At 40.3% G+C, this 17,253-nt stretch overlaps 1 protein-coding gene across 1 annotated transcript in view; it reads right to left on the reverse strand.

Moving 5' to 3' along the window:
* LOC124789677 (exportin-5) overlaps positions 1–17,253 on the reverse strand; it is a 200,615-nt gene that overhangs the window by 67,939 nt on the left and 115,423 nt on the right. The window contains exons 12-13 of the mRNA XM_047257112.1: positions 15,989–16,270; positions 9,893–10,016 (exon numbers count right to left, since the gene is read on the reverse strand). Of these exons, the coding sequence (XP_047113068.1) occupies positions 9,893–10,016; positions 15,989–16,270 (406 nt within the window). The remainder of the gene's footprint in view (positions 1–9,892; positions 10,017–15,988; positions 16,271–17,253) is intronic.

Genomic DNA, 17,253 nt, shown 5'->3' on the forward strand with positions numbered 1-17,253 from the left:
TACGTAACCCTTCTGTACTGAACAGAAAACCTAAAAAGCTCATTTCACATTACCAAGGACCTTACCAGGTAGTCAAGGTGATGTCTCTACATAATGTCAAACTACAGAGTGAGGCATAATAAAGAGTGATTTTTAAAAGGCTGTTAAGTAAAAACACTTTGTTAAAAATATTTTTTATTTCATAATTTTAAAATACATGAAAAAGCATTTTCTGCAACAGTAAAAGCGTCCGTTATTTTTTGAAGATAACTCCGGTAAGATGGCATCCGTTTAGATGCACAAATTCCTCCAGCCAGGCCTAGAAGTTACTCATCACACTGCGCAGCATTGCCAGTGGGATTTGAACAACTTTCTATCAGATCCGCTCTTTCAGGGCTTCAATTGTTTTAGGGGGCTTATTTTGGTAAACTTTGCTTCTCAGATAACCTCACAAGAAAAAGTCACATGTTGTGAGGACCGGTGAATGAGAGGGCTGTGCAATATCCCCCTTTTGGGAGATCACGTGATTTGGAAACAAATAATTGACAATATTCATGCTTATTCAAGCAATGTGAGAGGTTGCTCTGTCCTGCTGGAAAAAATGTCTCATTGTTCACTTCTTAGTGTGCAAGTTGTGGATTAAAAAAGTTTTCCAACATGTCTGCATCTCTCTGTGAAGTCACTGTTACAGCATTGCCAAGGCCACCTTCAAAAATGTATGGTCCTATGATCCCTAATGAACACATGGCACATTACACAGTAACTTTTGCGGCACGCAATGATTGCTGATGCAGTTCTCGATGATTAATGTCACTCCAAAATCGAAAGTTCTGCTTGTTCACATCACCGGTGAGATGGAAGTGAGCTTCATCACTCATCCACAAATGGTTTACAGTATCCTACTCTTGATACTCATGCCCAAAACTTTTAAGCAGAACTGGTTTCAGCTCACATAATCTGTTTCCTTAAGGCCCTGAACCATTTGGATTTCATATGGGTGAAAGTGCAAATCTTGGTGTAAAATTCTTCTTACCACTCTATTTGAAATCCCAAGTGTAGCGCTAGTTTTTGGTCTCCCAGTTTTCTTCTTTGTCGCTGACACTATCTCCTCAAAGCTCTCAACTCATTGTTTAATGGCACAGGCAGATGACACAAGTCGATTGTAATTAATGTTGAAGTGGTTGCAGAATGCAAGACTTGTTAGCTGGTACAAACTACCGTTTTGATAAAATGCTTTGACAGTGTACGCACGATGCTGTAGGGTCCAGCACTCCATTATGACTAAACACTATTTTGCGCCAAATGTAGCTGATGCTATCCCTTCCACCTCTATCCAACGCAGTTTGATTTGCGCGCTTTTTAAAATCGCTTGATATTATGTCTCACCCTGTACAACTTCCAAGCAACATATAGAGGTGAAATTCACCCATTTCTGGGTGAACCAGACACACTGCCTAAATTACTGGTAGCCCCTTCAGCAACGGAAGTGGTTGGATGAAATAAGGAAAAGAAAGTTATAACTAGGCAAGTGAGGCAGTATGTACCCAATTTTTCTGTCACACCCATATGGGTTAAAACCATGAAGTAGCCTTGCAAGTTAATCTTTTGTGTTTTTAATTAGTTACCAGTGATATTTTTGAGTATATATTTAGGTTATGTCTGTTTTTGTTGCTTTTATGAGTGAGGCTCATGTGAAACATTCATTTTTAGGTACTATGTTAAAAGAATTATCAGGTGAAATTTGATTTGCAATGCTAGTGTAACCTTAGCATATCTATTTTAGTCTAGAAGGAAAACAGCAATGCTACATGATGCACTAAATTTACTGTTTGTTAAGTATATAGTTTGCATGCTAGCAGTTATGCAATTTTGTATCAAGAAGTAGGCTGATAGTAAATGAAAGAGGCATGTGTATGTGTGACATATTTTTGCATTTAACTTCAAGTCGAGGATCCCCCCCCCCCCCCCCCCCCTGATGATTTCTACACAAATTTCAAATTTAGTTGTTTAAAATGATGAGTAATCTGAAAGAAGTACTATCCGTTACTGCAGAGCAGAAGCAGCCAAGTCACTATCTGCCCCACAAACCAAATACACACAGTCCCCAAGTCATGCAAGTACACACCATTTTGAGTTGGGGATGACTGGGGGAAGAGACCAAACTGCAAGGTCATCCATCTCATTGGATTAGGGAAGGATGGGGAAGGATGTCAGCCGTGTCCTTTCAAAGGAATCATCCCAGCATTTGCCTGAAGCGATTTAGGGAAATCACGGAAAACATAAATCAAAATGGCCGGATGCGGGATTGAACCGTTGTCCTCCCAAATGCGAGTCCATCATTTTGATCTGAGGAGCCTGCAACTGAGTACCCCAGGGAGGCTATCACTTTCAAAAGACAGGATTACACTGGCTATTCTCAGTGCCAAAACCAGTAGTTGGCACTTGAAACTGCTACGGTCAATGTCATTTTGGTGGCACATAGCAGATAGAACTAGAGAGACAGGAATTGTTGATAAACGATACATGATGTGACTTACTATTTGGTTACCTACCACCAACATTGGAACAACCAACCCTAAACACTAACTACTTGTTAAGCTACCTGTCATACGTACCCTTCAAGATCCTGACCAAGGAAAACCTAACCTACTTAAACAGAATGCTAGACCCAGCCTTCAAGCTCCCTCGGATCAGATGATACCATTACAAAATGGTCACGTGATGGTGAAACACCTGCTCGATCATGTGACAAAATATCGAACTGAATTCTGCCACTGGCTCATCACCATACGAACTAGCACACCAGTTACCTGTGTAATTCTTATAATAATAAGTATTGTGTACCGCCACCTCAGATGCAGAGTTGCCCAAATCCCAACCTTACTCTCCTTTAATCTGAGGGTTCACAGTAGTTGTGACGGCATCACTGAAGAAGAGAACTGTACAAAAAAGAAAAAAAAGAAGGAAAGATGGACCTATAAACTCTGTATTTGAGCATTACAAGAGTGAGACACTGTACAATGGAAAAAAGGAAGGAAGCCAAGCAAAGAAGAAAAGTTGGGAAAAAACTGTTTTACTCCAACTTCATGCAATAGAATGTAAAGTGTAGAAATAGTTATCAAAAATTAGTGGTTCTGTCGCATCCAGATTCTTAAGCAGTAATCTGGAGAAACCGGATTAATCTAAGAAGAGAGGACATGGAGTGGCTGAGAACTTGAGCAGAATGGAAAGCAGCCTAGAACTGTAATCAGGTCACAGCCACAGCCTGTAGTCCGACAACACCCTCACCAAACCATCAGACGCCACCCAGTTCTGTGTGAGCCTCTTTCTGGGTGGTAACAATCTGGGACATCAGGAAGCTTCTGCAGTAAGGCCGACTGCTGCACAACAATCATTGGACAACAGTCATCAGCCTCCATTCCAAATGTTTCCAAGCGACACAGAACCGCAAACTCAGCCCTGGACAGCAGTATTGAAAAACCCCAGTTCCAGCCCATCATTCTCGGCACAGCTGGGTCCTACTATGACATCCAGCCTGTTCCAGTTATCAGCGTAGTTATGACACAGCTACATTTGCCTTACATGGGCTGTGAAGTAATAACCGCCATCTTATTGCCTAAGTAAGGATCACCAACCATCTGCTGCCACCTCCATGCTCCCAGGTAGTCCTCTTGGACTCAGCTGCCACACCCTGGCTACTGCCTGACCTGTCACTGCCCAACAACTATTGTCTGCTTGCTGCAGATACAGTGTTCAACACTCATGTACGATTGTTACTGAGGAGATCCTGCAACAGGTTGGCTGCCCACATTCTCACCCACACATTGCTGAAGCAAGGACCACTGAACGACTCTGCATGCTGCTTGGTTTCATATCATGCTACATTAAGAAATTCAAATACCAGAATTTCTGTGCAACACATCATGATGAGCAGTATTATACCGTTACTGGTTGTTTGTACAAGAGAATACAATTACGGTTTCCAACTGCACTGCATTGTGAAATTCTGCACATCACATTGCTTTCAGTGGTTGCAGGGGAAACAGTCTGGATGATTGACTGATCTGGCCTTGTGACACTAACCAAAACAGCCTTGCTGTTGTGGTACTGCGAACAGCTGAAAGCAAGGGGAAACTACAGCCACAATTTTTCCCGAGGGCATGCAGCTTTACTTTATGGTTAAATGATGATGGCGTCCTCTTGGGTAAAATATTCCGGAGGTAAAATAGTCCCCCCATTCGGATCTCCAGGCGGGGACTACTCAAGAGGACGTCGTTATCAGGAGAAAGAAAACGCATTCTACAGATCGGAGCGTGGAATGTCAGATCCCATAATCAGGCAGGTAGGTTAGAAAATGTAAAAAGGGAAATGGATAGGTTAAAGTTAGATATAGTGGGGATTAGTGAAGTTCGGTGGCAGGAGGAACAAGACTTCTGGTCAGGTGAATACAAGGTTATAAATACAAAATCAAATAGGGGTAATGCAGGAGTAGGCTTAATAATGAATAAAAAAATAGGAGTGCGGGTAAGTTACTACAAACAGCATAGTGAACGTATTATAGTGGCCAAGATAGACACGAAGCCCATGCCTACTACAGTAGTACAAGTTTATATGCCAACTAGCTCTGCAGATGACGAAGAAATTGAAGAAACGTATGATGAGATAAAAGAAATTATTCAGGTAGTAAAGGGAGATGAAAATTTAATAGTCATGGGTGACTGGAATTCGACAGTAGGAAAAGGGAGAGAAGGAAACATAGTAGGTGAATATGGATTGGGGCTAAGAAATGAAAGAGGAAGCCGTCTGGTAGAATTTTGCACAGACCATAACTTAATCATAGCTAACACTTGGTTCAAGAACCATAAAAGAATGTTGTATATATGGAAGAATCCTGGAGATACTAAAAGGTACCAGATAGATTATATAATGGTAAGACACAGATTTAGGAACCAGGTTTTAAATTGTAGGACATTTCCAGGGGCAGATGTGGACTCTGACCACAATCTATTGGTTATGAACTGTAGATTAAAACTGAAGAAACTGCAAAAAGGTGGGAATTTAAGGAGATGGGACCTGGATAAACTGACTAAACCAGAGGTTGTACAGAGTTTCAGGGAGAGCATAAGGGAACAATTGACAGGAATGGGGAAAAGAAATACAGTAGAAGACGAATGGGTAACTCTGAGGGATGAAGTAGTGAAGGCAGCAGAGGATCAAGTAGGTAAAAAGACGAGGGCTAGTAGAAATCCTTGGGTAACAGAAGACATATTGAATTTAATTGATGAACGGAGAAAATATAAAAATGCAGTAAATGAAGCAGGCAAAAAGGAATACAAACGTCTCAAAAATGAGATCGTCAGGAAGTGCAAAATGGCTAATCAGGATTGGATAGAGGACAAATGTAAGGATGTTGAGGCTTATCTCACTAGGGGTAAGATAGATACAGCCTACAGGAAAATTAAAGAGACCTTTGGAGAAAAGAGAGCCACTTGTATGAATATCAAGAGCTCAGATGGAAACCCAGTTCTAGGCAAAGAGGGGAAAACAGAAAGGTGGAAGGAGTATAGAGAGGTTCTATATAAGGGCGATGTACTTGTGGACAATATTATGGAAATGGAAGAGGATGTAGATGAAGATGAAATGGGAGATATGATACTGCGTGAAGAGTTTGACAGAGCACTGAAAGACCTGAGTCGAAACAAGGCCCCGGAAGTAGACAACATAACATTAGAACTACTGACGGCCTTGGGAGAGCCAGTCCTGACAAAACTCTACCAACTGGTGAGCAAGAGGTACGAGACAGGCGAAATACCCTCAGACTTCAAGAAGAATATAATAATTACAATCCCAAAGAAAGCAGGTGTTGACAGATGTGAAAATTACCGAACTATCAGTTTAATAAGCCACAGCTGCAAAATACTAATGCGAATTATTTACAGACGAATGGAAAAACTGGTAGAAGCCGACCTCGGGGAAGATCAGTTTGAATTCCGTAGAAATACTGGAACACGTGAGGCAATACTGACACTACGACTTATCTTAGAAGAAAGATTAAGGAAAGGCAAACCTATGTTTCTAGCATTTGTAGACTTAGAGAAAGCTTTTGACCATGTTGACTGGAATACTCTCTTTCAAATTCTAAAGGTGACATGGGTAAAATACAGGGATCGAAAGGCTATTTACAATTTGTACAGAAACCAGATGGCAGTTAAAAGAGTCGAGGGGCATGAAAGGGAAACAGTGGTTGGGAAGGGAGTGAGACAGGGTTGTAGCCTCTCCCCGATGTTATTCAATCTGTATATTGAGCAAGCAGTAAAGGAAACAAAAGAGAATAGAAGCTTTCGAAATGTGGTGCTACAGAAAAATGTTGAGGATTAGGTGGGTAGATCACGTAACTAATGAGGAGGTATTGAATAGGATTGGGGAGAAGAGAAGTTTGTGGCACAACTTGACTAGAAGAAGGGATCGGTTGGTAGGACATGTCCTGAGGCATCAAGGGATCACAAATTTAGCATTAGAGGGCAGTGTGGAGGGTAAAAATCGTAGAGGGAGACCAAGAGATGAATACACTAAGCAGATTCAGAAGGATGTAGGTTGCAGTAGGTACTGGGAGATGAAGGAGCTTGCACAGGATAGATTAGCATGGAGAGCTGCATCAAACCAGTCTCAGGACTGAAGACCACAACAACAACAACAACAACAACAACATTGTTCCCAGCCAAATTCTTACAGCATTTAAGCTAATATATAGAAAGAGAGACAAAATCAAATAGTTCCTATAGCATGCCATTAGCAGTGCAATAAATGATTCTAAGTACACGGTTTAAAATAACCTCAAATTGCTCTGCTGGTATTGCAATGGCTACAATTATCAACAAAATGTACCAAGAAAAATAAAATAAAAAAGAAAGTAAAAAATGAAGAATCACTGTTAGATTTTTGGTTCACTGAAAAAATAGTAATATTCACTTCTGGAACAAACTGTCAGCACACAGACAGACACCGTGTGTTGAGCAGATTTTCTTCATTCATATAGCAATGTAATTACAACTTACTTAGTGTCATAACTGGAAAAAATCCTTACACACACACACACACACACACACACACACACACACACACACACAAAATTTGTTCCAATCACTGATATTACATTTGGAACCTTATTACAGAGACAAGGAACCTCTTCCTGAGGAAAACTTTTGTAGAACTCTAAGACAGTGTTAATGTAAAAGAATTTGTCCTTTAAACAGAAATTACAGTACAGATCAATCGGCATCCGCAAATGCACAGCAGCTTTTTCAACTGAAATGACCTCAAAAACATCTGAAAAAAGAGATCTAAGACTGGCACTATCCTAAAAAGTTTAGAAAATTGCTCCTGTGTTTCTTCGAACACAGATACAAACTCTTCAAAATTTGTATTTTCCTCACCACAAAAGAGCTTAGGGAAATAGCTGATGTTCGTCAGAAGTTGTTCCTTCCACAGTGTGATTTGCTTTTTAAATGCATCCACCTTTCCCATCAAATCACATGCATGTTGCTTCTGACCTTGCAAAGTCTTACTGTGAGTGTTCAAGTGCACAGTCAAGTCCACTAAAAAATGTGAGGTCTGCAAGCCATTCCAGATCTTCTAATTTTGGTTCTTGCTTTCCTTTCTCCTTCAGAAATTGAAAAATCCTGTTACATCAGAAACTCTTAAAACTAACAGTATAAAAACCCAAATGCAAATTCAGAAAACTTACTATTCAGACTACTAATTTCACCACTTGCTCCATGCCTTTAAATTTAGCACAAAGTAGTTCTTGATGAACAAAACAATGAATCCCGCAGAAATTATTTGTTGATTGTTGCAATTTTTTGTGCAACAAAGCTACTTGATCATTTTGTACCCCTTTCATTGCTGATGCTCCATCAGTGATAACTGAGACCATCTTGTTCTAATTCAAGCCAACAGCTTCAACTGCCCCTTGAACAGTTTAGCAACTTGTTTCCTCTCACTGTGTCTTTCATTCATATCAAATCTTAACAGTTCTTCTGTCATGTACACACTGGTGAGACTCCACGAACAAAAATTGCAAGTTGTGCCATGCCCGAAAAGTCAGACACTCATCCAAAGCAATCAAGGATGCACTGCACTTACTGGCAGTGTCAATTAACTGCCTACAGACATCCGATGCCATGATAGGTGTGTGACAATTTTGTGTTTGCAACAAAAGACTAATTTTGCGAAACTTCTGTACCTCCAATGGAGTTCTGCTACTCTTGTCATCACTAAAAGATTTATTTGAACTGGCAATTCTGAGTGCTATTCTGTAGTTTGCTACAGGTGGTTGCCAGCTAAAAATACGAAACAATGGAACACACTGTAAAAAGACTGGATTTCTAAAAGCAAATATGCACAAATACAAACAGCACAAACATAAAGATTTGCATGGGTTACTCACAATGGCATCAGCTCACTAATTTGTGCACTTCTACTTTTTGCACTTCTTTCTGCAAGGTGTTGCAATGGCGTTCTACAGAAAATTTGTTGTGCCCGTCAATTGTGCGACTGCATAATAGACATAGAGAATTCTCATTCTCCTCTTCAAATAAATAAGTAAACCCTACTACATCCACTCATTTTTAAAGGCTTGTGATCATAGGTAACTTGACTGCCTCTTTTTGAGTGTAAGTTCCATTACAACAACCACTGTACTTTTAAACTACCTTTTTCCCATGGGCAAATAGTGAGGAATAAACTTCACTGTCATTATGATTCTGCCAAACTGAAGAAAGTAGTGCTGACTGAAAAATACTGCACCATATGCTGGAAGAAACAGTGTCGCACCACAGTGTTAAAACAATGTCGCATCACAGTGCTACATGAAATGTCACAATGTACCGAGTAATTAAGAGACGGACTGAGCCAAGCCACGACAGGCCCAATGAATCTGAGAAGTGCTACGTGCTGGTCATGCACACATGTAGTTTTGTATGCTGTGGCTGACCCTGACATATAGGGAAGAGCAGAGTGAGAGTTCCAAGACACCTGAACAACAGCTTACACAAAGGTTCGTGAACTGACACTGCGGATCAGTTTAGCTGCCCTGTGAATAATCTTCTTGTTGAATGATCTTCCCAAACAGATTTAAAACAAATGTAAATCAACAAATCAAAACTTCCGTTGCCATTTAGGCACTCCGAGCAAATGTTTTGAATTAAGCACCTTGTGCAATTGATGCAGATAAATAAAATTATTACAAAAGTGTTTGCACTGGGATTTTTATCATTTTCACTTATAACTTTTGACAGCTGTGGTAGCACAAACATCTGGAACATGGATAAACTTATTCCAGTGTGCTTTGTAACAGTTCCAAGTGCCTTGCCCAGCTAGTTGGAGAGGAGTATGGTTTGCCGCCAAGCATGTCTGGTTTTGTAATTTTAATTGGTTGTTTCCTTGTTAGGGAAGCATGGGTGAAACTCATACATATGCCCTTCTCCACTGCTCTGAAAGTTTGTATGGGCATTACAGAAAAAGCAAAGAAACAGTTTTTATTGAGTCATTATTACATCTCTTCCAGAAATACATTTCTTTGCTAGCAATGAGTCTGTAGAGGTGAGGCACTGCTACCAATGAGTCAGTACAGATGGGACATGCTCTTGGAAAAATGAGAAAATAAAAATGAAATGTCCGCAATCAAAGCTTTTGAGCAATTTTACCTGCTGTTTAAAATCTGCCACATCTCACTTTAAAGGAGAAGTGAAATTATTTGTAAAATAGTTGCTACAACGATGTACTATTGCTTTGCCATATCCGATTAGAAATCATTATTTATACTGTTCAGTGCAATGTTAAAAAAATAAACCAAGCAGAAGAATTAACTATTCACTTGTAGTATCATACAGTTATATAATATTCTAGGACTCACTATATGGACAGAAGTGTGCCAGCACTGGTAGCAAAACTGCATCATAGAATGCTGGAGGGCAGGAATGGACAAATGCTTTCAGGAAAACGCGCACCATGGGACGCAGGCGGTAGTCTGGTATAACCTGAAATAAACATTTTAATTTTCAGAAATTACACAACAGACAACTGGGATGCCACTAACATTTTAAAAATGAGCCCAAGGAAAACAAAAATGACAAAATTCTTTTTGAAATGGGTCTTACTGAATAGTCTGGGCATATGAAAAATTATGAAAAATGTGGAAAAATGGCACAGGTATTGAAGTGTCAATTTAAGTCATTGGGGTTGTGGCATGCAAACATGAGGATTGCTGCAATTTAACAGGGGCTATTCATGCAATTAAGATAACTGGTTATTTGGAATGTTATACAGCCAAATGTCTAAACTGCATGAATAGCTACCATTAAATTGTTACTGACTAAGCAACCTCTTATGGCACAGCTTAACTAATCAAAACTTTCAGATGCGGAAGAAATTATGATAGAGGATCTCTGCATGCACTAGACAAGTATTTGAGAGACAGAAACTCTAATCAAACCCACTGATGGCTGAAGTTTTAACATTATAGATGAACAACAAAAATGCAAACTAATGTTTGCATCTAATAAGTAAAACATGGGAAAGGCAACCACTCACTCACAGCAGATCAATGTGTGGAGCACAGAAACATGTAACAGAAAACAGTATCCGCACTAGCTTTCGAGCACTAGCCCTTTTTCTAGCAACAGCACACAACCACACAGACACCCAAATGCACAATCCTGTGGCCAATAAAATATCATAGTGGAAAAGCACCTCATTGTACCTAGGCACTACGCTGGTTATGTCATATACCTACCAGTGTCATCTTTGAAAAATGGCTGCAAAGTGGATTGCGCAAGGGAGAAATGACTGTCTGAATGCCTCAGTACAAGCTCTAATTTTCCTTATCTTTGAATGGTGATCATTAGGTGATTTGAAAGTTTGAGGTAATAATATATGCTCTACATTCTTGGTGATGATCGGATTTCAGAATTTTGTGAGCAACTCCTGTTTAGCGCACCGTCTATCTGCAAGTGTGTCCCACTTCAAGCTTTCTATGAGATCTGTAATGCTCTCGCGATGGCTAAATGTATCAGTCACGAATCTTGCCATTCTTCTTTGGACCTTCTCAATCTCTTGAATCAGACCCAACTGATAAGGGTCCCATACAGACAAACAATACTCTAAGACTGGATGAACTAACGTATTGTAAACTATTTCCTCTGTTGAAGGACTGCATCACTTCAGGATTCCTAAGCCAGTCTCTCTTTCTCCACTACGAAAAGAACTATCAGTTCCAAAAGCTAGGTATTGTCTTTCACTGACTTTAAATGTTTATCATCAGTACTTGGAATTTCGTCTCTCGAAGGAGGTACAAGCTAGCCATTCTGTCTCCTTGTAGTTAAATAGTAGTTAGGTAACAATTACTATTCAATGGGACATAACATGGGCCGTTTAAAGTGCCCAGAATAATGATGATTCTTTCAGAATATAATGTGCGAGAGCAATCTCTGCTAAATACTATATTCCAACTAAAAACACCCTCATATAAGACTGATGCTAATTACTGTCAACATCAGCTCATTCTCTATTTTCTCCATATCCTCATTTACAAATATTTTGCAATTACTATTCTGTTCCTTGTTTTCTAATATTTCTTTCTCAATGGATCTTTTCATCTCTTTAAATAACTCATCAGCTTCAACTGTAAAAAAAAAGCAGTTCTACTTTTTCATGTTCCATTATCTACAATCATGTTCAGAAAAAAACAGAACACCTTGAACGTTTACAGATAGGACATTCATATTCACAGGACATGTAAGTTAGTACGTTCTGCAGAAGTGATTAGCATTTCAGTCACCTCGGTTGAGCATGTGTCCTGTTGCCTAGTAGGCACAGGGTTCACTATGCCTCCTGATAACCTGTTCCCTGCACGACAGCATCGACATTTATATGGTGTGAATGGCGTCCTGTGGTATAGCCATCCATGCTGCATTCACCTGGTTACAAAGTTCACTTGTGGTGGTAGGCACCTAATCACAACACTGCATCCGCTGTTTCACCATATGCCACACATTTTTGATTGGAGACAAGGCTGGTAATCTGCTGGGCCAGGCAAAAGGCTGACGTCCTGTGACACCAAGAAGGCATGTGTACATGCAGCAACATGTGGTCATACATTGCCTTGCTGAAAAATGGCGTCTGGGTAATTGTGCAGAAAGGATATTGCTAGGGGTTGCAGGATGTCATTCAAAATGGGTCACTCTGGCCACAGTGCCCTGGACACACATTAACTGTGATTAATGGTTGTCCCCAATAACACCCCACACCATAAAGCCTTGAGTTGACGCTGTATATCTTGGGCGAATGCAGCCACTGTGATGCCACTCCCCTGCCTCCGGTGAACCAAATACAGCCATTATTTTCACACAAACTGAACCTGGATTCGTCCAAAAACACTATCTGATGCCATTTCTATCCCCAGTGACATCTTTCCATGCACCACTACTGTCTAGTATGTTTCTGCACATTCATCAGAGGCAGATGGAGAAGCAGACGAAAGCAGACGATGCTCATGTAACCCATGCCACAATAAATGGTAACGGACTGTCATCCCTGATAGTGTACGATGTGTTACACTGTTCCACTGTTGCACCCAAGCCGAGGAGGACACAGATCTGTCCTGCAATACCATTTGGATGAGGTGTCAATCTTCTTGGGAGATGGTCTGGGTGGTGCGACTTCACCCATCTTGTTGCATTCTATGGTCTCCCATGAGCATTCTGCATACACCCATTGCACTGCCAAAACACTTTGTCCCACACGAGTAGCAATATCCCAGATAGATGCATTACATTCTCTCATGCCAGTAATGCACTCTCTTTTAAACTCATTTATTTGATAGTATGGTTCCAGCATACATCTGCGAGGAATCCTGCATGTCTGCTCATGTCACCCTGATCCATTACCTTCGGTTTGTAGCGACAACAAGAGCTGCAGGCACATTTTACCAGTAGGTGGTGTTCACTGCAATATTGATGTTGACCCTGAACCCATGGGCTGATATGGTTCAAATGCTGATCATTTCTGCAGAACATAGTAATGTACATATCCTGTGAATATGAACGTCCTATTTGTAGTCATTCATGTTGCCCTGTTTTTTGTGAACATGAGGGTACATTTTTGTCTACCACTGATCAACTAATCACCATGCTTCATCTGAACTTCTGATTTACTTATTACCGAGCCTCTTTACTTTCTCTTGTCTAAACTTCTGTTTCCTTATTTTCCATGCAGTGGCTTCACGAGGTGCTAATACTCACCAATATCAGGGAAGTGATCCCTACCGTATAATTTCCTAGTGATTTCACTGCTGTTTGAACTTGCATTAATAACTTTCTTTTTATTTTGTATGACTACAGGTGTTCTCTTTCACCATAATAGAGTGCAAATAGCTGAAAATAAATTTAAAAAACAAATATATGAGGCATGTTTTAACTAAGCCATTGTTTGTGCTTATTTAAAATGCCTCGGTTCACTGAAAATCTCACCAAGTGTGAATTACATGCAAAGATTAATTTCTTATGCCCAGAAGAAATGAAAGCAGCTCAAAGTTGTCAGCACATTAATGACATGTATGGAGAAAACTACTACCAAAAGAATGAGACGAAAATGTGGTTGAGTGTTTAAAAAAAAAATCATCACATTCTATTCACAATGACGAGTAAAGCGGGTAACTATATATTATATATCTAAAAACACAGATGATGTGACTTACCGAACGAAAATGATGGCAGGTCAATAGACACACAAACAAACACAAACATACGCGCGCGCACACACACACACACACACACACACACACACACACACACACACACACACACACAGTCTGGGGTCTGTGTATGTGCGGATGGATATGTGTGTGTGCGCGCGAGTGTATACCTGTCCTTTTTTCCCCCTAAGGTAAGTCTTTCTGCTCCCGGGATTGGAATGACTCCTTACCCTCTCCCTTAAAACCCACATCCTTTTGTCTTTCCCTCTCCTTCCCTCTTTCCTGATGAGGCAACAGTTTGTTGCGAAAGCTTGAATTTCGTGTGTATGTTTGTGTGTCTATCGACCTGCCAGCACTTTCGTTCGGTAAGTCACATCATCTGTGTTTTTAGATATATTTTTCCCACGTGGAATGTTTTCCTCTATTATATTCATAACTATATATTATGGTTGAACTGCTGAAAAGTGATGAAAAAGTTCTAGAAACAGGCTCTTTACAACTCCATCCTTATCTAATGAGTTTTTTCAAGTTTCAAGAAGATTTTTCCTTGAAATTATTACAGAACACTTAAATTAAAAGTTCAGATGAATTCGCAATTGCGAATAATGACTACCATCAGCTGTAGAATGGAATGACGGTAATGAAAATTTGTGCCGGACCGGGACTCGAACCCAGATTTCCCACTTACTGCGAGCAGTCGCCTTATTATTTAGCTATCCGTGCACGACTCATGGTCAGACCCAAACTTCCATATGTTGTCAAACATATGTTTACAATCTGTACTCACGCATCCATTATGTGTATTCCTGTACAGATCAGACATTGTGCTTGTAAGTTGCATGCCCAGTATCGGCAGATAAATATGATATTGCAGTACCTGTGTTATCCTGATGATGATGCACTGCAGTGACAACAGCTGTTATGAAACATATCAGATGAATTCACAATTGCGAATAATGACTACCATCAGCTGTAGAATGGAATGGTGACAATGAAAATTCTACAGCTGATGGTTCAAACCGACTGTGGTCATTGCAGTGCATCGTCATCAGAATAACACAGGCCCTGCAATATTGTATTTATCCGCCGATACCGGGCATGCAACTTTCAAGTACGTCTGATCTGTACAGGAATACACATAATCGATGTGTGAGTACAGATCATAGATGTATGGTTGACATCATATGGAAGTTTGTCTGGCAATGAGTCATGCATAGACAGCCAAATGGTAAAGCGACTGCTTGCGATAAGTGGGAAATCCGGGTTCAAGTTCCCGTTTTGCACAAATTTTCAGTGCCATCATTCCATTCTACAGCTGATAGTAGTCATTATTCGCAATTGTGAATTCATCTGATGTGTTTTGTAACGGCTGTGGTTCCTGCAGTGCATCGTCATCAGAATAACAGGTACTGCAATATCATAAATTACCAGAAGTTGTGTTCCCAGTTGGTACCAAAACTGCTAAATGAGGTGCATAAAACAAATTGTGTAGCAAGGTTTTGTATTTCCTTGAGTGCTACAGTAATGAAAGTGATGAATTTTTCATGCCTAATTGTCACTGGAGAAGAAATATGGATGGTTCATGTTACATAACAACTGAAACAGCTGTCCATGAAATGGAACGGAAGTATTCAGCATCACCCCAGAAAGTGGATTTCAAGTACCCAATTTCTGCCCTAAAACTCATACGCACTGTGTTTTGCGAATGGCAAGGGATGTAGCTTGCATCAAGGTAACACAATTAATTCAAAGACATATTCTGAGGCCTTAACTAAACTGCTTAGAGCAATCCAAAATAAAAAGTGTGACAAGCTAATTAAGGGATTTACTTCCTTCACGATTTGTTCCCACATAGAGTTAAATGGACACAAAATCTCATCGATTCATATGGCTGGGAACAATTCAACCTCCCTCTATACAGCCCTGACTTTGCACCCAGTAACTACCACTTGTGCTTGCACTTACAACTGAAAAAACATTTAGGTGGTCAGCACCAGCATGGTGAGATCAAACTGGTCATTCTGCTTGGCAAATTAGGCAGTAGATTTTTATGTGAATGGAATTCAGAAATTAGTTGTTCATAGTGATAGTGCCTTAATATTGGTAGAAATCATGTTTAATAACAGATTAACATACAGGCATTTGTGTAGTAATAAAACAGTTTAAAAATATATTTGTGTTTAATATAAAACTACTACTTACTTTAAAAAAAGACATCTTAATAAACTAACATGAACATCATCAAATATTATAAATTACCTCCAAATTTGAAAAAACAGAGGCAACAAGTGAACCAGCAAGACCACGTAAGCTGTAGAAGTCCCTCCCCATGCTCGGACCAGCGTATCCCAGGATATGGTAACAAGTATCATGGACATTGCTGAGGAAGTGCTGCATACGGTCCAGAGGTGTGTACGAACGTTGCCAAGAGCCTGCTGCAGTTCGATCCAGCACAGAGTCTGAGCCCGTGGGGCACGGACTGCCCATGCCTAACAGGTTGTTTCGTTCCACTGACAACATCGCGTGAGCGTTTCGGTAGCCCTGCACACCCATAGTGAAGAAGATAGCTGTTACAATCAGTGTTTACATAAGTTATATAAAAACATCAAATGAAAAATTTGGAACAACAAAATGTGGAAAGATAAAAAGCAATGGCTACATATAAAGTGACTGTGCAAACATTAATCTGGCTGGCACTCTTAATAATAATAATAATAATAATAATAATAATAATAACAATAATAATAATAATATGACAGGATAGACTGCTACTCACCATACAGAGGAGATGTTGTGTTGAAGCACTGCTACATATTCATGGTTTCAGTTGGATACAAAGAACCTTCTCTGTGATGTCTAAGTAACATCTACATTTGTACTCCTCAAGTCACTGTACAATGGGTAGCAAAGAGTAGATTGTGTACTAAACTAATCATCCCCCTGCCCCTTCCTATTCCATTTATGGACAGTAAAATAAAGGTGAAGCTGCCCTCCCAATCTAAAGGTCTGAAACTTCCTGGCAGATTAAAACTGTGTCCCGGACCGAGACTCAAACTCGGGACCTTTGCCTTTTGTGCTCTACTTCCTAAGCTACCGAAGCAAAGCTCATGCCCCCTGATCACAACTTTACTTCTGCCAGTACATCGTCTCCTACCTTCCTAACTTCACAGAAGCTCTCCTGTGAACCTAGCAGAACTAGCACTCCTGGAAGAAAGGATATTGTGGAGACATGGCTTGGTCGCAGCCTGGGGGATGTTTCCAGAATGAGATTTTCACTCTGCAGTGAAGTGTGCGCTGATATGAAACTTCCTGGCAAATTAAAACTGTGTGCCGGACCGAGAGCACTTGCCCACAAAAGGCAAAGGTCCCGACTTTGAGTCTCGGTCCGGTACACAGTTTTAATCTGCCATGAAGTTTCATATCAGCGCACACTCTGCTGCAGAGTGAATTTCTCATTCTAGAAACATCCCCTGGGCTGTGGCTAAGCCATGTCTTCGCAATGTCCTTTCTTCCAAGAGTGCTAG

Source organism: Schistocerca piceifrons, chromosome 3, assembly GCF_021461385.2.
Source record: "Schistocerca piceifrons isolate TAMUIC-IGC-003096 chromosome 3, iqSchPice1.1, whole genome shotgun sequence".
NCBI classification, from domain to species: domain Eukaryota; kingdom Metazoa; phylum Arthropoda; class Insecta; order Orthoptera; family Acrididae; genus Schistocerca; species Schistocerca piceifrons.